Raw genomic sequence first — 25,948 nt, forward strand, 5'->3', positions numbered from 1 at the left:
CAGCTGTCCCAGGGCAACAACTTCATACGTGAAATGAATTCTTCCAATATCTCTGCTGTAGTATACTTAATTTATCCCGTTTTGCCTCAGTGTGAAGGAAACAAATTTTGGAAAAGGTAGGATTTGTGTCAAATACTATGCCACATCTAGGCTGGACTCATTAGCTGCCTGCTTTGACATCATGGGCAAAGATTTCGTTACTTGAAGTTACATTCATACTTATTTTCCATTAATTTAAACCTCCAGAATCAAAGAGGGAAAAGTCAACAAAAGTCACATTATGTCTAATATATGGACAGAGGTGAGTTTCATTTTTAAATGAACCTGGCTAATAGCGATAATCTCTAGGAGCAGCTCCTGCTGTTTGTGTGAGGCTGGTTAAACTCGTATGTGTCTCCTTTACGTGGCACTACACAGGCATGTCCAGATCGAGTAAATTGATTCTGAAAGAGTTTTAAAATAAATCATCATGATTTCTTTGCAGAGAAATGGGCAAGTCCTGTCAGAGATGTGTTACTCTTGGCAGTCGTGCTTACAGCTCCAAACTATGGTGATTATAAGGTCAAAGTGCCACCTTCATCTGAGCCTCGGTAATTTTCAGGCAGAATAAGATAAAGTTAAGAAAGAGTCATTTAGAAGTATGGACTTTGAAGAGTAGTGAAACAGTGATGGACCTTCTTTCAACAAATAATGATGTTTAACAAGTAAGTGAGATCTTCTCAGAATCTTACTAAAGATTACAGATACTACTGTTACCGGGGAAAAAAAATGCTAATAAACGTAACAGGAAAAAATAGGGAAAAATTTAAACCTTGCAGGTGATTTTAGCCGCCACTGCATCCTGTTACATTTTTCCCGGCACCTCAGATTTAATGTGGAGTAGGAGAATAATGCAGTTCTTCAAGCGGCTGTGATAGGGGAGGGCTTGGGATAGGAAATAATGTGCCGGCGTGGGTGAAAGCAGACGTGGCACATGTGCCCGAAGGCAGAGTGTCCATGGAGAAGCACGCGAGATAAACCTGTGTGGGACACTGTGCTCGAACTGCGTGGGACACTCGGTGGCAGTGGGATCCATCCGCTTCAAGTGCCGCAGGAGAGCAGAGGGAGAGGGAGGAAGGGGTTTGGGCAGGAGTGAGGCGGGAGCAGGTGCTCACTCCTATGAGCTGCACAGAAAATTAATGACTTTTTATAATTCACTGGCATATCTACTATATCATATCCAGCTCCACCATGCAAAGGTGTAACTAATGCTGAGACCAGCTTTCTTACTGGCTTTGGCTCCTAATCAAGTTCATCTGAGCGTGTGGACTTGCTTCTGAATTATTTTTTAATAATTAAAAAAAGAAACGGGTAGCAGGTTGCTTTCAGTATCATTTTTTAAAAGCTGGTAATGTTCAGACTGGTTTCACACATTGCAAAACACAGCGACGGTCCCTGTCGCTGCCGCAAAGGGTTCCCCGTGATTCATGGGTGCCGGCCGCCCACTCCCACAGCTGGCGCGCTCGAGAGAGAGATTCTGCGCTGTCACGGAGGCGATAAAATGCCTTAAGCTAAACATAAGTGTCTGTGGCTGCCTCGTGAGGGCTGGAGCCCAGCCAGATGGCCGCCGGCGTGGCCGGTGATGCGGCGGTGGGAGCAGGCCGCGGCCTCCCGGCCTGCAGGCCCCGTCTGCCAGCGCCTGCTCCGGAGACGGAAACAAATAAGCGGCAAGAGGAGAGGGGCTCCTCGCCTCGCTTCCCTTTTCTTTGCACACGCGATTTATGAGCTGCAGCTTGACTGCTGAACAGCTGTTTAGGAGCCGGGGAGAGATGAGAGGGAAACAAAATTGGAAAGGGAGGAGGATGAAAAAAAAAAAAAAAAAAAGAGACAGAAAATCAAATAGCCGGCTGCTCAAATTCAGAATAACTCTGTCTTGCCGGGTGATGACAGACTTGCCTCAGACTCTCTCTTTGAAGGTGCTTCGCTTGCTATACCGGCCAGGGAAGGAGCGAATTTATTAGCTGCTGAGAAAGCTGGGGGGCCTCACGGAGAGGAGATAAACTGGTGATCACAGGCAGGGGCTGAGAGAGATTCCTTCGCTGTCCCAAAAGAAAGGAACTCCTTATCAAGCCCATCTGAGTCAGGGCTTTGGGGAATCACAGCTGCTGAGCGGAGAAGGAAAGCGTAGGAGGGAAAAGACACCCTATATCAAACTGGTGACGGGGTAGTACATCGCTCTGTACAAGAGCTACTTGTCTGAATGATTTCTTTAGGGCAATGGGAAACTATTTGTGAGAAGAATTAGATATTGACCATATTAGATATTTAGTTCACCAGCCTGTAACTGGGGCTGCCACCACATTTCATGGCCTTGCAGGAGCCACCCTGAGGTCTCATCTCTGCAGCAGCGCCGGGTGCTGCCAACAGGGCCCATGCAAAGGGACAAGTGAACTTCCAAGGTTTGGTCCAGTTTCTGCAAACTGCTCGGGGATTCCTGGAAAGCACCGAGTATTGTTGTTCAGTCACAGCAGGTTGTGTCACTGGCTCCCATGCCAGCTGCCTCAGAGAGGGGAATTAACAAGCCAAGCGCTCAGAATATAAAATATTCTAAGTAGTGTAAAATTGTGCCTACTCTTGGGGAGAGTTGGTACAACTTCCAAAAGAGGGGCACATTCCGGGGCTAGAGAGAGGATCCCATCTGCCTGCTGCAAAAGCACGTGTTGGTATCTGAACATCACATACATTATATGCCTCACGTATGTTAGCGCTGCATTTTTCATTGTTGGCTGCATGACGTTTGATCAAACAATATGATTACATGTGAGTTTACTCAAAACCTGGCTGTTGCTATATTAAATAAATCATCAGAGGCCTAGAACAGGTCCACGTTGCATTTAAGTTCAGTAGTGTAATTTCACGTTATGCTGCCACACGTATCAGATTTTCTGCAACATGACAGTAAGAGCTTTTGCTCGGGTCTTTTTTTACTGTTGGCAATGCGATACCTGTAAACTTAGGCTTCTTCTTTGTGGCCAGTGCTTATATTTATGATGGCAAGGAGCAAAGCATATTGAAATAGTCTTGGTTACAATATTTATAGATTCTGCATGCATACTGAATTAGAAGCAAAGGAGGAGCAGAACTGCATGCATTTTGTAACAATGTGCTGTTAAGGCCAGCGCTGCTCGTGCCAACGCATCTGCAAATGTTTTAGCATCTAGCTGAGAATCAGAGCAACATTGCTAAACATGGGTGGATGGTACCGTGCAGCTGAAGTGTCACCCATTGAATGGAGAATCCCACAGAGAATCTGGCTGGAGTAATTAATGAATCCATTTGGAAAAGTCAGTGCCCTTCAATTAGCCTGAATGTAGAGAAGCAGATGGGATCCCATCCTCCAGGGAGAAAATTGAGAAAGATCCTAAGAAATACTGCATTGGACTGATTTATCTAGGTAATTATAAGCCTCATTTGCACAAAACTGTTCAATATGGCTGCACTGAGAAAATTAAGAATTTATAAAATGTTGATATGTGGCCTAAACTATCAGTGGTAGTGGAATCATCTGTCAAGCGGCATCTCGGCTCAGAATATTAAACTAATCATCTGACATGAGAGCCTGAAAGGCAAAGTCGGCCGTGGAGCAGGGGAGAGGGAATTCTTTCCAGGGAACCTTTTGTTAAAGGTGCCATCGAGATTGTCTGCAGGGAAAACATTCACTGCTGCCCTAATTTGGTACTATGTCTGGCCTAAAAACATGCTGTAAAATTTTAGAGTTTCAGAACAACTGAAGATGGCAAAAGGAAGTGTCAAACACCACTCCCCCTTAAAAAATGTATTCCATCGTTGAGTATCAGGTAGTGAAGTAACAAGGTAAGGAAAGGTTTGAGAGCATGTGCATCCTATCCTTACTCCAAGGAGAACCCGTTATCCTTGTGAGGAGCCTCGTTTTAAAGACAAAAGTTAAATCTCAACTGATTTCTATAAATAAGAGTTGGACTGTGTCTTTATAAGGGCTACGTGTATAGCACTATGTGTGTTTATGAGTGGTGGAGAAGGAAGCCTGGTGCATTGTGGAAGCAACAAGAGAAAAAGAAATACTGCTTATGGCAGCGTTGAGGTGACATAGAGATCATGGTCTACAGTTCCCGAGGTTGCTGGTTGTTTTGTCTTGTTCCTAAATTTTAGGGAAATTGCAGTCCGCCATCATGTATTTTTCAGGTATTTTGTGTTGTTAGAATCACTTCAGCCCAGGTACCTCCTGGCAGGTTTTTGCATGACATTTCCTGACTTTGAATGAGCAGAGTTAGGAGTCTTGCATTTAGCAGCAAACTGGAAAAGAAAGTGTTACTAGTGCAGAGCAGACCTCAGCCAGCAGAGAAGTGAGGAGTGGGTGAAGCAGCAGGGCAGGCTGAGGACAAGCCGGAGGAACATTCCTGCAATACCTGAAAATCACCTGCAAAACTGGCCCAAACCAGGCCAGTATTAGCCCAACCTGCATGTGAGAGCAGGGAGGCCTCGCTGCAGCCCTGCTGCCACGCACACCCTCCCAAACACTTTCCTACCTCAGAGCATTTCTGTGCCTTGCCAAAGCCAGCCTTTTTTTCCCCTGTTTTCATCTTCCCTTGCAAATGTCCCATTTTTATAGATAACAAGTGTTTGGGGATATATGGGGCACTCTCTATCCCTTCCCGACCCCCTCCATCCACTCAGTGCTGTATCCATGTGATGCTTCGGACACTTCCCCATCAACTTCAGCATCGGAAGTGCATGAATGAAAGAACAAAAAAAAAAGAAAAAAAAGAAAAAAAAAGAAAAAAAAAGAAAGAAAAAGAAAGAAAAAGAACTAATTTCTGGGCAGAATGTCAGAGACGACAAGTAGTTGCAGAGCAGTGGGCTGGCGGCAGCAAAGCAGCGCTGCTCTGGATTTAAGCCTGCTTCATACCTGTTCATCAGTGCGCACACTGTGTGCTGTTATATTGGGTATTTTATTTTATTTTATTCTATTTTATTCTATTTTATTTTATTTTATTTTATTTTATTTTATTTTATTTTATTTTATTTTATTTTATTTTATTTTATTTTATTTTATTTTATTTTATTTTATTTTATTTTATTTTATTTTATTTTTCCCCCCTTGCTTCCGGAGGCCTGAGCGAGTGCCGTGCTCAGCAGGGTGCTGGGGCAGGCGGGCGGGATGTCCCCGTCTCGGTCGCCCTCTCGGCCCCGTGGCCGGCGAGCTGGAGCTGGCAGAGCTTGGCCCGCGACAGCACCTTTGAGCCCGGCGCTGATAAATAAGCGGGCTAATTGAATTAATAAACAGATAGCTCTTCTCCCTGCCAGCTGGAGCACCATCAAAACGCGTGATAAATTATCTGTCGATGCCGTAACCGCAGGGAAAGAGCTGGGGAAAATGAGCTGCCTCCAGCCTCCCTCGCTGCCTGCCCCCCTTCGCCTGCCCTGCGCCCGCAGCCCCGCAGTGACCCAGCTCCCATACAGATGCGTCCCTGCGGTGGCTTGGGGGATTTTTCATTTCCAAAGAGGGGGATGTGGGAGGCCCGGTGATCCTGCTGGCACCTCCCGAGCGCTGGCACCCTCAGGAGGACAGGCCAGAGGGACTTGGGGATATGGCCAGCGGTCACTCGGCAGGGTGCCGTGAGGCGAAGTGCGCCCGGCCTCGCTGGATGCCGTGAGGCGAAGTGCCCCTGGCCTCAGCTCCGGAGGCTGCTCGCATCCGTGCGGCTCTGCCGCGGGCTCCCCGTGGGCAGCAGCCTGGCGGCGCCTCCGCGCGGAGCGGCCGGAGCTGCTCATGGTGGCGGCGGCTGCGGCGCCGCTGAGATCACGGCACCGCGGCCGCGCTCCCGACCTGACACTGCTTTCCTCTCCGGTGCATGTGTCAAATGAGTGAGACGGCGGCAGTGTCAGGAAGATGGATAACGCTGTCGGCGAGGCTGGCAGGGGAGACAGCAAGATGTGTTCAAGCCCCAAAACAAGACGGCACTTCTGCCCTTCTCCCACACTCATTAAAAACACACAGGAAATTTGAGGGAAAGAAAATAGGAAGTCTGGCAGCACTGCACCTCCATCTGCCCCCAGGGCTGGGGTCGTTCCTGGGAAGAGCCCTTGGTGGAGCAAGGCGGGATGAGCTCTGCTCCTTGCAGGAGACCTGGCCTGTGCTCCTGCCTGTGTCCCACGGCGCGGCTGCTGGAAGGCTGAAGCTGCGGATGAGCCGGTGGCTCCCACAGCATCCTTCCCTTCCCAGCAAGGAGCTCCCGCTTTGCCAGGGCAGTGTGAGCCCAAAGCGAGCAGCGTGGCGAGCGGGGCGAGCGCTGTGGGGAGCCCTGCTTGCTATGGAGCCGCCGTCTTGGGGATGCACTCCTGGCTCCCTCCCACACACAGTAAACCCCATGGGCATAAATCACTATAAATCATATGATGCTTTATTTTTTTCCAATAACAAAGAATATTTCTGTTTTTTCTTTTCTTTCTTTTTCTGTCGCTTATGTCACACTTTAGTTCTCCAAAGTCTATTACAAGGGGAGGATGTAAAAGGACAGTACTTATCAACGCTGGCTCTATCACCAAAGGCTCCTATTTATGTTACCTGTATACCTATATTCATGTATAAGTATATATCAACATAGGTTCTGTTTCCTTTATAAGATTTTACTTTATATTAAATACAACAGTATTTTATTTTATACTTATTATAAAATCATCTCTTTTATAAGTTAACACACAGTGAACCTGCTCACACTCTTCACAGTTTGTATATGCGGACTGTGTGTCACACATGAATTTTTTTTTTTTAATCATTAAGTGCTAGGTTATCACAGGAAGAGAGCTGAAAGCTGTCTGCTGAATTAAAATGTTCTTTTCATTTTCCTGTCAAATGCTGGAATTCAGGAATAAAAAAAAAAAAAAGTGAAGTGGCACACCTGTACTATACCTTAAATTCTAGTCTTTTATTTTAATAGAAACACATGTTTGAGGAACCACTTAACATCAGAAATGGCAGATAAAAATACCTCTACCTGCAGCCACCTAATAACGAGACAAAGGCTAATTACCTACATTGAATTCCTCAGTTAGGCCAACAGGCTAATGAACGTGAATGCTCTTCCACAAAGAGCCCTGGGATCCCTAATGGCTGTAAGTGGTCAGGGCTTGGGTTTTACATTTCAGAGTCTGGCTGGTATAATCTTGAAACAAAATCTACAGATCACATCGTATCCTGTATACACAGCAGTGGATGTGTGTGTGTACGTGTGTGTGTGTATACCCTTGAGCACTGCACATGTGGGATGGAATCAAAGCACCTTTGCATGCGGATCCCATTTCTGGCCTGCTAGTAGCCCTTTAAATGTGCTGGGTTTAATCCAGGAAAAATGAGTATTCAAAGTCACACCAGTGAAAGGAAAGAAAAAAAAAAAAAAAAAGACCCACGTTTTATGTACTTGGATGGCATTTTTCTTTGGATGTGAATGACTTAATCATTGTCAGCCTTGGTGATAGGTGGGCAGTGAAAGTTCAGCTGCCTTCAAACAGAGCAGGGCTTTGAACCTGCACTTCTCATTTTCTACGCCTCTGAGAGGAAAAGAAAGAAAGCAACCACCATCTCCTGCAAAAAGAGCTGCACTCTTTGAGGCGTCTTGAGGCTTCAGAGCAGTAATCTGTGGCGAGAAATTTTACTGCGCTAATCCAATCTGATCCTTGAGTACAGATTAAAGTACCAAAACCACAACCTTCTTTTCAATGTTAGAGTGCTGTGATTTGAGGATTAGTGCTGTATCTGGCTCGTCTAGGAAAATCCCAACTCCCACTGAAACCAATCCCCACTCATTCTTATTTAATATGATATTCATTATGTGCTCAAGCAAGACATATATTTTATATATATATATATATATATTTATAAATACCAGCACTTCCCACTTCCAGTGTACTAGAAGAAGGAAACATGCTCTGAGACGCCTAGTTACAGTATTTGCTTGTAGAGTCAGGGAGAGCTGAGCTCCAATTCCTGCAGCAGAGACTTTGCTGAAGTATTTTGTGTCACATGTGAAGAAAGGGACTGCTGTTCCCCAGCTCTGGAATGGGCTCTAATCTGGGTTTGGAAAAGTTTAGCTGGGAAACAGGCAGCACAGATTGAGGTCCCCTCAAGGAAAAAATAAAGGAAACAGAGCCTAAGTTCTCCCACCTCCTTCTAGGTGCTGCTAGCAATATGGTATTACCATATTTTATTGCCAGGTGTGAGTTCCCCGAAGTGCTGTGCGTTCTCCTGCCCAAATCTTGGCTCTCCAAGAGCAGGTAGCAGCTTTGATTTGGAGCTCTGGCACCTATAAGGGAAGTTAGACAGAAGTTGCTTGTATTTTTTGGATCCTTTCTTTGATACTGTATGTTGAAATTGTATGACACCCTTTGCCAGCAATAAATCATTTTGCTGCCTATTGTGTGATTAAATAATTAAATATTGCTTGTCATGGATACACAGGCAGGGATTGACTCAGGCTCTGTGCGACTTAGAGATTTGCAGGAATCTGAACTTGTGTTTCCTGACGTTGCACTTCTGGGCGAGTCAGACCTCGTCGTTCAGCGCAGTGTTAAGAAGTGAGTCATGCGAGAAACAGCATCCACTGAGAAAGACAAACTTCAGTTTGTTTTCTGTCGTGATTTTGTCTTTTTTATTTATTAAAAGCGCATGTAGAATAGGAACAGAGAATTTTTTTTTTTCCTATTCCTAATCGTTAAGAAGAGGCTGCATTGCCCAGGGATAGTGCTGCTTGCCTCCCTTGTAGGATGCTTTGCGATGAGCAGGAGGGAACTGCCGACCGGCGACGAGATGGGAACTCAGTAGCGTTTTCCACGATTCCTGGAACCACTGAACTGTCGTCACCAGAAGATGCTGGTCCTGGCCAAGCATCCGTGGGCCACCCTGGCAGTAACATATATTGTATTACTTAAAGCTGGCAGCAATCCGCAGAGGTGTCGCTTCCACTGATTTCAGTGGGAAGCGGGGCTGCTCCGAGCTCCTCTGAGTTCAGGGGCAGTGAAGCAGCTATTGCGGCCGCCCCTGTCCTTGAGCAGCATGGTGTCTATTAGTTTTATTGTGGGTTTGATTGTTTTCGGTTGATTCTCACTGCTTTCAGCTGAAGATTAATTCAGTTTGTGTTTGGGAGGACAAGGGAGCAAATTTGTTGTTTTTATTAGAAGCTAAGCCGAGCTGAAGGCTTGATGACGATCCATTGTTAGTGTTGTTAGAAAGTCCTGCTAAGCGGGCAGGAAAGAACAAAGGAAAGGAAGAGTATAATTCCGATTTGCCAAACAGCCTGGGAATAATTAGAAGATTAGCAGTTTGGCACTGTTCACTGGCGAGCTGTGAATTAAATGCATCCCCCTCTTCTCTTTAGAGCTGTGAAATGTGTCACTGGGGCTCTGGGTTTCGCGCCCTGCACACACCTCTCCGCCCTCCTTCAGCCAGCGTGCCGGGCTGTCCTGTTGCAGGAGAAGCACAGGAGCAGGCCCTCAACGTGCCCTCGGGGCCCTTGGCATCCCCAGTGTCTTAGGAACCCTCCTAAGCATCTGCAGTTCATGTATTGGGTGGGGATGAATCCCCTCCAGTTTGCTGTTAGGACTGCGAGTGCAACGTTTGCTAACAGCCACTTCTGTTACTTACACCGTGAAATGCTTGCAAGCAGCCAGCTATAAAAGACCTCTCTGACATTTATGCTTAATTCTCTCATCATAGCAGTAGTCTGAGGCAATGATAAAACTCAGCGTGACGCCTTCATATACCCTGGGTCTGCTCTCAGCGCTGGTGGCAACAATGCTACAGGTCTCGAGCACCTTGGGCACGCAGTTCAGGTGGCCACCAACATGGAAAGAAAGTTTAACCTCCACGGATGAGAAAATGGTACTAGTTCCACTGAAGTCCTTATGAACCACAAATTTGATGTGGGATTGCTACCACATTACACATTTGTGAGGCTGGTTGATGTCTGTATTTCTTCTGCTTTCTCTTCCTTCTGCAGTCTCTTCTCTCCCTGCAGGGAACTTACTGCATCCCAGTATAACAGGGACTAGGATCACATCACTAGAGCAGGGAAGTATCTTTGAGATCATATTCCATCCGCCTGCAAAGGCCCGATATAATCCCCAGATAAGAATGTACCAGACATTGAGCTGGTCTTGTCTCTTCTCTCCTTTAGTGGGGTTTGGGCATGTAGGCCAGGAGGGGAAGGGAGATTTTTCAAGGGCTGCAATTCAGGTTTATTCAGAGCAACGCAATCCTTTCCAACCCCAGGACTGCATGGCTGTCCCGACTTAAAACAATAATATAATAATAATAATAATAGAATAACTTGCGGTTTGATACAATGACAGACCATTCATATGACATAACATATGTACATTTAGGGGAGATTTTTCATTTTTCCACTAGGGAAAAAATAGGATAAAATGATAGTTTGTTTTAATGCATATATTATGGCATATACATGTGTGTGTGTATGATATATATGGTAAATATATATATTATATACATATAGTTTTAATAAAAAATGATTAGTTTTTTTTGTGCTGGGAAAAGCGAACTCTAAAATGACAAACTTACTTGTCTTGTTTTTTCTTCTGACAAAATGAAAAAATGTGGCTATTTTTCATTAGCAATTTTTGAGAAATAAAGGGGAAAAAAATTCAAGGTAACCCTCTTGAATTAGGTCTCACGATGGAGGAAGAATGGCAAAACAGCAAGCTCCCGCACACAGACTGCGCAGGTGTGCAGGGAACCGATCTTCTTTTCACTCCTGATCTCAGATGCTTACAGCTCATTTCTGGCAGAGTTTCCCAAAGAAACTCAAAGAATAAATTATGGTCTAGGCTGATGTGAAAAAAAAAACACATTAAGCAGTTCACTACACCATGATGTCAGGCCTTAGACAGAGAAAAGACTGTGAAAACTGCCTGCTTCCAGAAAACAAGAATGCAGGTACAATAATAGCTTGTTAGCGGGGTTGTCCTCATGTGGCATTCAGTGGGATGGCTTCGGAACAGCCGTGATAGTCAGCGCATTATCAGGAGCAATCACACAGGGAATGCCATCCTGGTGCCTTTGGAGCACTGCTGTCTATCCCTGTGATTCCTCCGAGCCACCGAACACGACAGCTCTTGGGCTTGTGGCTTCCTGCGGGAGCGGGTTTCCCTTATTCCCTCGGTCGGAGGCAAAGCAGACGGTGTTCAGTGCAATAACTCCCGGTGTTGCTGGGGTCAGGGAAAGCCGTTCATGCAGATGCTGTGATCAAGTGGAAATCAGTTATAACCGTGTTGGTCTGTACGTCAGTTTGATCAAGCAGGAAAAATAAAAGAGCCGAAAGGCAGGAGAGCGGAGTGCCTGCCTTTCCCGTTGAGTGGCGCCGGGGCGTTCTTGGAAACTGTGCTGTGACAAGCAGGGCCTGTCACTGAAGCGAGCAGAAATGTTGATGTTTGGTGAGGGCAGATCTGAGCGGTCGTCCGCCTTAGCCCTGTTTTGAGAACTGTGAAGTAACCGCAGCTCCTGGGGAAGCCAGCCGTGTCGTTGCTGGAAACCAGCACGGCCTCCGGATCGGGGCCTTTTCCATAATTTCATGCTAGAGTTGCTCTGCTAATGAACTCACTCCAGAAAGCTCAATTCTGATGCCATCATGTTTTATTTGACACTCCAATGAAGCAGCTGTTTGCAATTAGCACACATAGAAAGAACAACAAAATCGCAGCCTTCCCTTGCAGCTCTGCACAAGGACAGCGCAGAGGGCTCACCAGGCTCTGCCGCGTCGCTTCCCCCCGCGCTCTAACTCAAACATCAAAACAATTGATCTCTGCAGAAGACCAGACGAAAAGAAAATGTTCCCAGCTCCCCAAATGTTCCTGCCTGGCAGCAGGGACTCGTTAAGGAAGGAGGAACGTGGCCCTGGGTGCCTTAGCTCGCTGAGCTAAGCATGAAGCTGAAGCGAGGGCCGGGCGCTCCTCGCTGCCGCGCTGGGACCCGATGAGCTAGAGGGCTGGTTTCCTACCAGCACTCGCATCCAGGGCAGCCGGCCCACCTTCCCGGTGGGAGCAGCGAACAAGGAGCTTGTAAAGCACCCAGGCCCAAGGGAAGTGACCCCTGTCGACTGAAACCAGCTGCATGGCAGGCCTCTCGCTGTCGCTCGTGGTTTGCTATCTCGAATAAATGGATGTGGTAGAAGGGACTATGGAAAGAAAACAAAATAATTTATTCCCCTTGAAGTCGCGCCGCACTAATAAGGCACAGTTTTTACAGCTGGAAAAAAAAATGTTTATTCACACATTAAGTTTTTCCCTCCTTTTTTTTTTTTTTTCTAGCTTTGAAAGTATGCAGTTTAGAAGAAGGCATTCTGTAGCTCAGTTTCAAAATCTTTTGGACAAATACAGCATCAGGAGATTTTCCTAGGGATTCCTCATTTATAAAAGTGCTGGCTGAGGAGAATTTAGTGGGGTTTTTTTTGCATTTTGATTCAGAAAACACAATTAGGGCAGCTTTTGTTGGTGCTTTGGCTTAGAACTGCGTAGTGGCCCCATGAAAAAGATCTTAGTGAGCTTTGAATAAGCAGAATGACTTTATCTTATTCCTGTGGCTTTTCCCCTGTTTTTCCCAGTGCACTCCTGGGTAACGCTGCTTATTTTGAGCATTATGGAGCGCTGCTGGCAATAACCAGGGTGGCACTTGAATTCAGACCTGTTAGGGATGGCAGCTGCTCAAGTCCTCCGTTTTAAACCCCGGGTAGGTCATTGCCATCAGTATTAAGCTGAGCTCAGTTCTGGCTTTAGAGGTGAGTACCGAGCAGGAGCGGGGGAGGGATTTCACCTTGCTGCTGTGGTTGCCTTGAGCCTTTTCTGAGGTGCCTGTCAGTTTGTGACCCGTGCAAAACTGTGATAAGATTTTTTCTGGCTTTCTGTAAGGAAACTTCCCAAAATCACTACTCTTAAGTTTCTTGAAGGAAAATCGAGGCACTGGCATGCTTAGAAAAGCATCTTTTCTCTCCTTTCTTTTTAAAATGTCTTATTCAAGGACTGCATTGACACAGTTGCTGTATTCCAGTGCAGCTTACAGCTCTGGGGTGAGCCTGCAATTGTGCTGGAAAGGAAACTTTCTTTATATATATTTCAGCTGACAAATTAATACACAAGGGCCATATCCTGCCATGTGAAAACTAGCAGCCCTTCCCCTTCATCCTCTTTTGTAGCTGTTTTGCTGGGGAGAGCCGAAGGATCTCATTGATAGCAGGGAGAGTTTTGCTCAAGTGGGGACTGCAGGACCCAATGCAGTGACAATAAAAACAGGAGGAGAACAGAGGGAGGAATTAGCACACAGCAAAAACACAGTGGGCACTTGACCTTTCCAGCAAAGTAAAAGGTTTCAGGTTGAGACCGCCCTCATTACCTCTATATCTTACTGGTGAAAAGATAAATCTTGTTTGCTAATACAACAGTAAAAGTATTTCAGTGCTTTGAATTATTTTAAAAAAAGCCCATGTCAATGCAATGTGTTATCGCTGAGCCCTTTAAATAATGTTGGTAATAGAAGAGGGTAATTCTGCATCAGACTATGTCCCCCTTTTATTTTAATTAAATGTTCTTTTCTAAAATTGAAAGTGTACAAGTTTGTATGGAATCAGAGCTACTGATGTGGCCCTACGGAGAAGGACAAGAGCCAGTTATTTTTCCCCCGAAGCCCAGTAGGAAATGTTGAACTGTTGATTTTCAATTCAGACGTTTACCTCTTTACATTCTTAGTGACAAAACTAGACCAGAGGACTACGTTCTTCTTCCGAGTGAAGCAAGATGCCTGTGGGTACTAACGTTAGCTTCTGTCCTCTCTCCTGGGTGTTGCAGAGGCTGAAGGCGGCGCTCAGCCACCACCCCGGGGCCATGCCCAACGGCAACATGAGCACCATGGGCCACATGATGGAGATGATGAACTCGCGGCAGGAGCAGACGCCGCACCACCACCTGCACTCGCACGCGCACGCGCACCCGCCGCTGCCTCCGCACCACTCGTACCCGCACGCGCACCCGCCGCCGCCGCCGCCGCACCACGGCCACGCGCAGCCCCACCACCAGCAGAGCCACCCGCACCACCACTCGCACCTGCACGCGCACCCGCCGCACCACCAGGGCTCGCCGCACCCGCCGCTGCACTCGGGCGCCCAAGCACAGGTACGGGGCGGCTCGGGGGCCCCTGGCGTTTCGCCTGGCACCTCGGTCTGGTTAGCAAGGCCCTCGGTCTGCTCCCAGATGTCTGGTGGCTGAGAGGCGCACGGTTTATTCATAAAACAGCGAAGCAACAGCTTGCTCTGTTGCTTAATTTGCTAGGCGTTTGTAATATCTCAATAAGAAGCTCCGAGGTCTTTCTGTGCTCTGGTGCCTGCACATTGCCACGTATCCGTTTATGGAAGGGGCATATTAAGGAGACTGGCATATTATACATGCTGCTTAGTAGGCCTGAACCTAAACTTCTCAGGCCAAGGTTTAAAGTGCTGTACGTGCTTGAACTTCAGAAACACAGACCACGGTCTGTCCTGAGGCAAAGCAATATTGCATACACATCCTCCAAGGAAGACGTGGATTTGTGTGTCTGTGGGTGTGTGTCTGAATAGGTGTCTCACAGAACTCATGTACCTAGCCACGTCCATCAAGCCTAGGGATAATTTTAAGGTAAGATGGACTAGTTAGAGCAAAAGAGAAAAATCTGAAACTTTGCAGATGGGAGGGTAGCCCCGGGGTGTGCAGGGTAAGAGAGGCCAAGATTAGGGGAGAGTGAAGGTTATAGTTGTTTGATACTGTGTCAGAAAATGAAGGAGATGAAGCCAGTCCATGGAGAGACTTTTCAACCAGGAAGAGCGCTTGGATTCAGACAATGAGAATTCAATGGAGGTAATGTCAGATGAAGATCTCAATTTCTGACCGGAAACAACGATTTCCTCAATTTGGATGATCCCGTATTTAAAGCATAAAGTTTTAAAAAATGTTCCTTGAACAACTTAACTAACAAGCCAGATTTTAGCAGAGTCATTTTTAAGAAGAAATCTGTCTTAAGGTGCTAGGCCCATGCACCAGTGAGACTGCAGGAGAAAAAGAAAGGCAAGACCAGTGACTACAACATATCAGATGCAGGCAGCAAATTTAAGGAGAAATGCATAGAGCACAGAAGGAGGACAAAGAGAAGTGCCAAACATAAGAAGTTCAATTTGTGAAGTATTGTGTTACTTGCAAATACCTTTCAGACAAGCTCTTAGAAAACATTAAAGAAAATGAGAGGATTTGGCTGACATCCCAGTGTCCCACAACATTAACTATTTACTAACATCTAGGTTTATTATTGCAGGGGTTGCAAGCACATGGGATTTCCCTGAAGCATTTGCTAATGTAAAATGAATTGTCAGCTTTAGAGAAGCAGTCTAAATAAGAGACTAGCAGACTCCCCTGTGAGAAGATGCCCAAAGCTTTCATAAGTTTAGCTCAGTTTTTACTTTGAGAATTCAATTATTTTCTCATCTGTTAATGAGTTATTTTCCTTGGAGTTGTTTAAAAACTCCAATAAAAAGGCATTATCTCATAGCAGAGAAAGCTAAAGCAACCTGATGGCTGTCTCGGAGATCTGTGAGAGATAAAGATGAAGCTGGTGCTTAGCAGATCAGAGACTCCATGCATGTCACGGAGGAAGTCACTTATCCTCCTTGAGGCTTTTAAAATGGGGGTCATAGTTTTGACACCAAGGGGTTGGGAGAATAAACACATGAATGCATGTGAGGCAGTCAGATGCCACAGTATTGGGCAGCACAGCCACACTTCTGTATTATAACCTTTTCCAGGTGAGGAGAGAGCACGGCAGCCAGTGAGACCAGTGAGTTATGTAGCGACAGCTGCCTTTTTCCTGCAGCTCCTGTGCAGCTGAAGCCCATCTTAGCCATGCCGGTTAGGAGAGCCTGAAGTTGCCATGCTTGGTATTTCCTAGGCACTTCTAAAGATTTGCAAGCAGCCAGCAAGAAATTTGGGCACCGAGACAGGCAGATGGGCTGGGCAGCCCCCAAACTGCATCAGATTCTGTGCGAATCCCTGCGTCACGCAGTCCTTGGAGCCAGGCCCACAGGGTAACATGAGCTTTGCGGTGTCCCTGGAGGCGATGGGCCTTTCCAGGCATCGGGAAGGTCTTCATCTTGACAGGGGGGGTAGGGTGTAAGTGTCACCGGGAGGCCGGGACTGGCGGGTAACGGGAGATGAGTCTGGGCAGGGTTCCTGGGGTCCGCTGCTTTCCCGGGCAGCAGCAGGGCTCTTGCTGCCTGTCTGCTCCCATCATGCAGAGATCATCGGGGTTTCTGGAATGATGCCCTAATGGGGAGAAAAGAAGGGTTTGATGAATAATACACACATAGTTTTTACTTTTTAAGGCCAAAACTAGTCCCCATACTATTGGCCTCTTTGGGGGTCAGGTTGCTTCAGCAGACATTAATTTTATGGTGCATTTTACTAATTATTAGCCTCCTTATTCTTCTGAGCCAGATTCCTCATTTCCAAGCCACCTGCCAAGTGACAGCATGATCCACAGTGCTATGAGCTGTGTGCTCCCATGCTGTAACTTTTGTTATTCTATACACCCTTCTGTAATGTCAGAATTCATTTCATGCTTTTCAGCTATCATTTTGATACACATGAGCCTAATGAATGATGTTTTGCTAAGATGAATGAATGAATGAATGAATGAATGGGAATTAATTTTGTAGTTAGCATTGCAAAGAACAGAGAAAAGTATTGGATCAAGGATCAAAGGAGAAATCACTTTTTAATACATATCTTTTTGAGACAGAAGTTTTACTGGATTGTAGCTGTGTTGCCTTAACTGCAACAAAAATGATACTAGTATTGCTGTGTTTGTCACATTTTCATTTCTGCATATCAAACCTGCCTGAGTGATAGCTTAAGCAGAGTAGGGATTTGACTGTTGTTTCCTTCTGCCAGCTCTCCTACATTTTTGTTCATTATGGATATGCGATAAGCATCCTATGAAAGCAAATTAACCATGTTTTTAATAAACATTTTTTTTATCAGAGCATGTACTTACAAAGGCAGGGCTGGGAAATCTTGCTAGAGAATGATGCTTAGACAGTTATCAAGATACAGCCCAACAGATTTCATGGTTCAGTGTTGTGTAGTAACTTCAGTAAGTTAATTATTCCCCGTGACATTATTAATTATGCAATAGTAGCCTTTATTCTGCCAGAGAAAGAGGGAAGACGTTCTGCAAATACCCTGTGAGTGCCCAAACCCTGACTGGTACATTCTGAAAACAAAATGATTCACTTTTTATTCAGGAGAAAATGACTCTATGAGGGGAAGGAAAGAGGGAGGGAAAAAAAGTCCATTTTTTAAACATTTTTCTCTGTTTGCGCGAGAAACAGCCTGGGACTATAGCACCTAAGCTGGGAGCAAACTTGGCTCCCTACAAAAGGCCTTAGGAGCTGCACGCTGTAATTGCCGCTGTGCTAGACTGCAGCGAGCCGGGCGAGGGAGCAGACTCCTCCCCGCCGTCTGCAGCGCCCTTCGAGACAGAAAAGCCACCTTGCAAGACGATGGTATCGGCTTAATTGAGACGGGCTGATGTGTTAGGCAAGCGCACGGTAATTGCCGGGATTGAAACTCAGGGCTCGGCCTGACACAGCGCCGAGTACGTCCACTCCCTGGAGTCAAAAGGAAAAGCACCTTGGAGGCTTGGGCCTTTGCCAGGGCACCGGGGTTCCTTTGGAGTCAACGCTGGAAGTTTCCAGATGGTTCCAGCCCGTGTTGGAGCTGCAGCTCCCGTGTGAGCAGTGCCCGGCCGGAGGCCCGGGATGTGGAAGCCATCCAGGCCAGAGGCCCACTGGGACAAGGTGCCTGGAGGAACCAAGAGCGGGATGTCCTCAGGCTGCTGCCCCACAAACACTGGGTGTTAGGGCTGTTAGGGAGAGGGGTTGATGTGCTGTCCCCATGAAGTGCTGAGAAACCTTCAGGTTAACCCCAAGGCTGGCATTAAGTGTCCTTATACTTCTTTGTCAAGTCTAAATTCATCAATTCAGATTCAGTAAAATCTCGTGAGCACCAGGATCTGTAGGCTTTCAATGGGGGAGTCTTCCTGCCTTTCCTGAGCCCAGCCCATGATTTCCAGGGTCTGTGGTAACAGTGTGGGCATTGGAGCTTACAGCTCCAGTGGTTGTAAAGCCTGAAAATGGGGATAGATAGAAATATCCTAAAACTTTGGAAGCAATTAATAAAAAAAAAAGGAAGAATGTGCCTACAGTCTTCTGCCATGATTAAAAGCGTTGCTGTGAGAAACTTGACATTTCAGGTTTGAAATAAGGGGTGGCAGAGAAAGTGCCTAGCCGGAATACTTTTAATAGCCGCAAGGGGAAAAATATTTTCCCTGCTCATATCCAGAGCATCACTTCAAGGAACGTCCCCTTTGCCCGGGGCAGCTCTCTGCCAGCAGCTCATGGAGGTGGCAGCTGGTGGCGCCTTTCAACTCGTGCCCTCCTCAGGCGCTGCCGGAGGGTCCGCGGCCCCCGCGTGACGCGTCCCCACCGCGTGGGCGGCCTCCCTGACGCTCCCTTGGCGTTCCCGCCGCCACAGGTCTCGCCAGCAGCCCAGCAGATGCAGCCCACGCAGACGATACAGCCGCCGCAGCCCACGGGCGGCCGCCGGCGGAGGGTGGTGGACGAGGACCCCGACGAGCGGAGGCGGAAGTTTCTGGAGAGGAACCGCGCTGCCGCCACGCGCTGCCGCCAGAAGAGGAAGGTCTGGGTGATGTCCCTGGAGAAGAAAGCAGAAGAACTCACCCAGACAAACATGCAGCTCCAGGTGGGCGCCCGGGCTGCGTCCCGTGGGACACGGAGGCGCTCCGTGCCCGCCACGCGCCGTTTTGCCCATCGGCGCCACAGCCACACGGCCATCGCAGCCGTCGGGACATATGGGGGGCAGTGAAACAAGCAGTTTAATTCTAGCAGGGTAAGCCCGGAGAAAAACTGCCCTGGGACTTAGAAGCCTGGGCTGGACTGAGCTGGATTTATTTATTTTTCTTGTCTTTTTTTTCTTGGAAGTGTCATTAACTTTGCTCTAAAAGTCCTCATCAGAACAGGGTCTGTAGCTCAATCCTAATTCAAAGCCAATGTAGACTAAAGCATGAAAAGGAGTATAAACCGAATGGGAGTGGGTTTGCCCCCTGAAGAGGGGCAGAGAGATGTGAATGGCCCATATGTGATAATAAAAGCCCAGGCAGCAGCAATGGTGCCATTTTTACAGCATGCTCAGCACTCAGGGCTGGTCGAGAGGCACCGTTTCCCTCAGCTGGCGCTGCTGAGCCAGCTCTCCAGGCTGCGCTTTGCCCCCAAGGGTTTGGCGACCGGCGCTCATGCAGAACGCCAGAGTATTTCCCAAATTAAAGTCCTGACTAAAGTCTCTTTGATGATGGCAGCAAACGGTTGGTTCACATGGCAGTTTTTGCCATGAAATACAGAAGCCAAATTGCCTTCGTAAGGACAGTTCTAAAAGAATGTCGTGCACAGAGGTCACCACAAACTCAACACTATAGCACCAAGTAGGACAGTGTCTTTTACAGTTGTGTATTAGTAGACTTTTGTAGTGTAGTTTCTGTGTTCTTAGATGAAACTTCGAGGAATGGAGTATTTTCAATTTTGTGGCAAACTAAACTCTCTATTTCTTTTCCAGAATGAGGTTTCCATGCTGAAAAATGAGGTAGCACAGCTGAAACAGTTATTGTTAACACATAAAGACTGTCCGATAACAGCTATGCAGAAAGAATCACAAGGATATCTAAGTAAGTAGCTGGTATGTTTGCATTGACTCCACACTATTCACAACAACAACAGAGTTTCCAATTCTTCCCTCCAGAACCCCTTGTTGTCCATATTTTCACTTGAACCTGCCTTCTCAAACATCATCCGAGCCGTCCACCCTCCTGCCCTTATTTAACCAGCCCCGCTCAAAAAAACAAAAGCCATGGTTGGCCTCAACCCAAGCCCAGCTAGCCTTGCCCACCCCTCCATTCTGCAAGGACATGCACGTGGATGGACGCTTGCTCCCATGTGAGGAACCCCGTTGAACTCAGACTCCAAACCTGCGAGAGTGCTCCCGGGTACAGTGCTGCCAGTACATTAAAATAACTCTCGAAAGGAAAGTTAAAAAGGAAAGCCTTACAGTTCCCTCCAAGGAAAATGGTACTGTGCTCTGACTCGGACGTGGCGCAGGTTTTCCAGGTTTGTTCTTTTTTAACTCTTATCTTTCATTAAAAAAAAAAAGCAGATTTAATGGAGACATTGAATTGATTCTGTCTAGTTGATGCGTTTTGCAAGTATGGTAATTTAGGGACAGATCCTTTGCTTGGCTCTAGAACAGCTCAGAAGAGCCGCAGGGCTGGGCGAATCTTTGCTAGATTGAGGCGTTCTCTTAAAATAGAGCCCATTTCTATTTCCTCTGCATCACTATGCATCTGGCTCTTTAACGGACCTCAAAGGAAAAATATATAATTACATTACATGCCTATCAACTGTTGCTTGAATTAAATTTTCTGTGCTGCAGTATACTGCGCTGCAATTTAGATTACTGCTGCAGCAAATAAAGCATTAAAGCATCCCCACATTGGTTTCATATACTGTAAGATATTAGACTCCTTTCAAGGTCCCAGCTCCTGAAGTCAGATTAATATCAGAGCAGTTGATTTTAAGAAAAAGAAAAACCCCCAAATCAGAAGACAGGAAGTGTTTGATAACTCTGCAGTTTGAAATCCCAGGGCATCCTCGTCCCTCAAGTTGTCAGCATTGCTGCCTTAGCGGTGCCTCCCTCTGCCAGTCCTCTAACCCAGCTGGGGGCTAGGTTTTGCACGTGTGGTAGTTCAGGAATCCCTCCCCTGCAGGATAACTTAATGCATGTTGTCTTTTCCCCCTCGCCGCCTTCCTAGGTCCTGAGAGCAGCCCTCCTGCGAGCCCTGTCCCGGCTTGCTCCCAGCAGCAGGTCATCCAGCACAACACCATCACGACTTCGTCCTCGGTCAGCGACGTCGTGGGCAGCTCCACCCTCACCCAGCTCGCCAGCCACAGAACAGACATCAACCCAATCCTTTAAGACTGGCTGATCAGGAACTGCTCTGGGAGTGTGGTAGCGTATCAAGGCGTCCTCCGTGCTAAGGACGCTGGCGACAGTAACTCAAGCCTGGAAGATTCCTCAGTCCTTGAAAGACTCTGGCTTTCATTTTTATAGTTATTAAAATGTCTTTTATACATAGTTACATAAAAGGGAGTTATGCAATTAATATGCTATCAGCTTGAGAAATGCTTTGGTGCTTTCTCCAGTTTTTTGGTACCAGTTACTTGTTTATAAGCCTAACTGTTCCTGTACATAGTCATGTTTCCTTCTCACCAGTCTAGCCTGAAGCCTCAGAAATACGGAGCTGTGTTAAACTGCAGCCTGTTTGCTGACATGAGGCATGAGAAGTATTAAACAGAGTCATACGTAGGTAACTAGGATTAATTAGGCTATAAATATATAGAGAGGGCATCTGCTGACAGCATAATAAAAAATGAGTTAGCGTTGTGCTATCACCAGAACCCCATCTTGTATTCAGAGCCTATTTCCAAGCGGTCACATAGTGTGCGGCGATCAGAACAACCCCCCAAACAGTGTGCTCTTCTGTCTAGCTTTCCTCCTTGGGCTCTCTGTCCTCCCTGTCCTTTTTATCCCTCAGTCATTGTTCCATGTTCCTTTTCCCTTTCCACACTATCTACCCTTTTCTCCTCCGAGCTTCTTTCTGCTTTTTTTTTATTCCAAGACTTTCCCACTTCTCTTTTTTACCCCCTTCCTAAGAACAGCGGTGAAGCAGCAAAGACTTCAAGCCCACCTAAACCTGTTGGCACAGCTGCAGCTTTCACTAGCTTTTCACCCACAGCTGGCCTCACTGTTGAGCAGTTGTGTTTTAAGAAATAGAAATGCTGCTGATTTAGTGCTTTTAATAAACAGTGAGAGGCGAAAGCAGTGTAGCCACAGGTGAAGCACGATTGAGAGCCAGCTGTGTTGATGCTAGCAGCCATGCAGGCTCGTGAGGTAAATGTCTGTGGCACAGTACAGGCACAGCAAATAACACCTGAGAACTGCAGCCAGCTTTTTTTTTGCACTGCCAGTCATTGACGTAGAAAATCCATGTAGTATATAATAATTCAGGCGGAGAAAAAAAAAGAAAAATCTGTCCCTTAACCTTGTTACATTGTTTTATCGGCAAATGCTAACAGCCTCAGATTTCACGGGCTATAAATGAGAAACAAATCAGCGTAACCCTTCTGAGCAGTTGGGAAAATGCCGTTTTTAACGAGCAGGGGCGGACGTGCTGAGCTTTCCTTGAGACACACGTGGCTGGATGTGTAGCTGACGGCCCCGGTGGAGCTTCCCTGGCCGCAAGGAAGCAGCTACTTTGGGAACGGCCACAGGTACTCCGGGAACAGCTACCATGCGCTCAGGGCTGAGGCTTTTGTTTGCACTCCGTGCCAGCCCCTCGGCACTGCTGATTTGCATCCCCGAGCCGCACCGTGAGCGATGGGAAAATCCGATGAGGAAGATGCCAGTTAATTACGGCCCCTTCCAGCGCAGCGAGACCTGGTTTTGCTCTGGAGCCCATCAGGGGCCAAACTGGTTCCCATGGGAGCAGGATCAGGCTCTGAGCTGGTGCTGAACGCTCAAACGTTCTGAGCTGCGTTTTTAATAACAAAAGCTAATTAATGTAATTCCTGGCAAATACTCCAGTCCTGGGCATACTTTGTTCTGAAGCAGAGTTCTTGTTCTCAAAGGCAGTTTCTTTGGCGTGAGGGGAGCAGTGGCTTTAAAAGGGTGACTCCTCTCGGGGCAGGCAGGCAGAGTTAGACAAATGAAGCGTGAGGTGCTGTAATGAGCGGGGCCCTTGGGAAGGAAAAGCGAAATTCCGGGGATCATTCATCTCCCAAGTAGTGCTCATCTCAGTAACCAGCTTCTTATCCACCTTCTTTAACAGTTCTCTTTCCGTTTGTGCAAATGCAGTCAAAAGAAAGGTTTTTAATGTACAGTGTAAATCTTGATTATATAGTCTAAGAACCAAAAAAAAAATTATGAAAAAATACAAATGTAAAGGATTTTCTATTATATTTTAGACAAGCATATACTTTTAAAATCTTTTAAATGCTGAATCTATAATTTTTTTTAACCTCCAGTTGTAATCGCTAAATGGTTTTGCTTCACCGTGGCTCCCAAGGGAACTTTTTTCMAACTTGCAGTTGAGCAAAATGTTCCAGCTGAGTGGCCACTATGTAAAAACAAAAAAGCATTTCCCATGTGTCTGAATTTCGTCATTCACCATGAAAAGTAAAATCATCTTAGGGTTAATTTAAAAAGAAAAAAAAAAACCTTTCCTTCTGTATGGGTAGCACTTAAATGCGTTTAAAAATAAAGATCAAAATTGTTGGTAATGTTAGATTACCCAGTTGAGCTACACTGCACTAGAATTAAGGTCTAGCTTCATTTTTATTCAGTCTCCTCAATTAAAATATTTAGCTGTTAAACTGAAAGCCTCTACATTAAAAAGAAAAAGAGAAAAGCAAAAAAAAAAAAAAAAAACAAAAACCTTGCCTAAGTTTTGTTAAATTCAGCAACTTGACAGTTTGACTGATGTGTATTATATATAGCTCAATTATTCCTTTTTTTAATGCTAACTAGGCAAGCCAACCACACATGTTGGCCTAAATGTGTGATTGCAAGGAGCCGTCTCCTGTCTGTGCGATTGGCCTTTAGGTTCAGTCTTCGCCAGTGGGGTGGAAATCAGTAAGGGACGACAAGCCGCCCGCTCTTGCTGCTTGCAACTGTGCCGCAGGTCCACGGGCCGGGACACCACGCAGCGCATCTACATGAGCTCTCCCGGGAAAAGGAGCAGCCGTGTCAGGCACCTTACGTTATCCATCAGCTTCACGCTTCCCTGCGGAAACGCGCTCGGGTTGTGGAGGACTGGTCCTTGCGTTGCCGGAGCCTCCGTGCCCGCCGGAAGGGCCTCTGTCCAACACGTCATGGGAAGCGCGCTCACCCTGCCCTCGCGGGGAAATCCCGCTTTTCCACAGGCTGCTCCTGGACACTGACACGTTCTCCTGCCGCCTTTCCCGCCGAGTCCATCGCGGCGCTCGCCGGGCCTGCTYGGACGGCCTCCCTCCCTGGCCTCCTTCACCACACTCCCAGGCAGGAAGCTCCCAGCGTTACGGGAATTTTTGTGGACACCACGTCGCGTKGCACCACGTCGGACGCCCGGCTCCGCCACGGACAACTACAGCACCCCCATGGCGAAGGATCCGCTGCCATCCAGCCCTTCTTCCCCAGCCCCTTCCCCGGGGCCCACGTAGGCCAAGCCATATTCCCAGCGCTGCCCCTGGGAGACTGGCGCCTCGTGCGCCAGCGCCGTGTGTTCCCTAAGGACGACCATGGGGATTTCTGGAGGATTTCATGCTGTCCCGAGTTAATTCCCGCCCCGAAACTGAACGTATGCTGCCCGTGTCCTGAATAGTGGAAAGTCAATGGTTCAGTGCCTCAGTATGTGTGGATTTCGTGCGTTAACTGACTCTGTCCCGTGAACTAACCAGCCAGCTATAACTGTTGTTAAATGCCCAACTTTTGAGGATTCATATTTTTTTAAGCAACGATATTTAGTGTCTAAAACTAGCCTTTTAGTTTAGGTAAAATGTGCTTTTTAGCAGCTAATACCTTTTTTTAAAAAAAAAGCGTATAGAGTGAATTTATGAAAATTCATGAGGACCAAAGCAATTTTAAAACAGGAATCTATTAATTTAGTATTCACATAGAATTTTATAAAGTATTTATTAATAAATGTTATTTTAACACATTCCATTTGAACAGTATTCTTGTACAGAATCTGTTTGTTTGTTTTCTAAGTTACAATATTAGTTTTGCAATAAACCTCTCTAGGTGTGTGTGCATCTTAATCTTTCAGGGTCTCAAGCAGAAGCCATCCATCTAAGATGGAAAAGTTTGCTGAGGTCAGTTGTACAGAAATTCCTAGAATTAAATGTTTTCCTTAAAGCAGCATCTGCTTTTATTTTCTTTAAGTTTTTTTTTTTTTATTTGGTAGCAACAAAACAAATGATGAACCTTCAGCTGTTTCCTTTCCATTGGAAAATGTGCTCTCTCGTTTCAGAAAGCACAGGTCAACATATAACTGGAAAGTCTGTCTTTTTATTTCTCCTTATTTTTTTTTGAGACTGATTATATACATCACCATGGAAGATCTAACCCCATTCTTGATTCTTTTCTAATACCACATAGTGAGTTGCACTATACTGCCTTATCATCGCCTCTTCTGTGCTTTTGCTAAGCAGCGTTCCTTAGACGTAGACCATTGAAACTCCATTATGCAGCAGATGATAAAATTACTGGAGGGGGATCAAGGGGAAAAAAAAAAAAAAAGATCCGTAGACATGAAAATAAACTGTGCCTATAAACAAAACCAGTTACAACTAATTAGTATCTTATTTCTACGTTTCAATTATTTATATTATTTTAAAATTGCACTTTAGCTCTCTCTTTCTTGCTCTCCCTTGTTGAATCATTTATAATACTCTTTAATACTCTCGTACACGGTTTGCACCAGATACATGTATATGCTTTCCCTGGTGGCATATCCACAACTTGTCTCTCACACCTGCCCAAACGGAGGAGCCTRGAACAGCCAGTCTGCAGCAGCGGGACTTTGACTTTACCCCCTCTTCATGGTAGCRGATAAATGTTTTATTATGCAAACTGTGTGAGGCAGCATCCAAGCTACATTTGTAATCTCTCATCCTGAGAACCAAAGTGTCCTGTGCGTTGTAGGTGGGTCGGGAGGCTGGCTCTGTTGTGCATTGCAATGCACTTC

The 25,948-nt window shown here is 46.4% G+C and overlaps 1 protein-coding gene across 1 annotated transcript in view; it reads left to right on the forward strand.

The window, feature by feature from the left end:
- Positions 1-21,552, forward strand: part of CREB5 (cAMP responsive element binding protein 5) — a 235,839-nt gene extending 214,287 nt beyond the window's left edge. The window contains exons 8-11 of the mRNA XM_026050832.1: positions 13,867-14,190; positions 18,634-18,861; positions 19,729-19,837; positions 20,978-21,552. Coding sequence (XP_025906617.1) covers positions 13,867-14,190; positions 18,634-18,861; positions 19,729-19,837; positions 20,978-21,141 — 825 coding nt within the window. The 3' untranslated portion in view covers positions 21,142-21,552. The remainder of the gene's footprint in view (positions 1-13,866; positions 14,191-18,633; positions 18,862-19,728; positions 19,838-20,977) is intronic.
- Positions 21,553-25,948: the final 4,396 nt, after the last annotated feature.

Source organism: Nothoprocta perdicaria, unplaced genomic scaffold (assembly GCF_003342845.1).
Source record: "Nothoprocta perdicaria isolate Ctin4 unplaced genomic scaffold, notPer1 scaffold_70, whole genome shotgun sequence".
In the NCBI taxonomy this organism is placed as follows: Eukaryota; Metazoa; Chordata; class Aves; order Tinamiformes; family Tinamidae; genus Nothoprocta; species Nothoprocta perdicaria.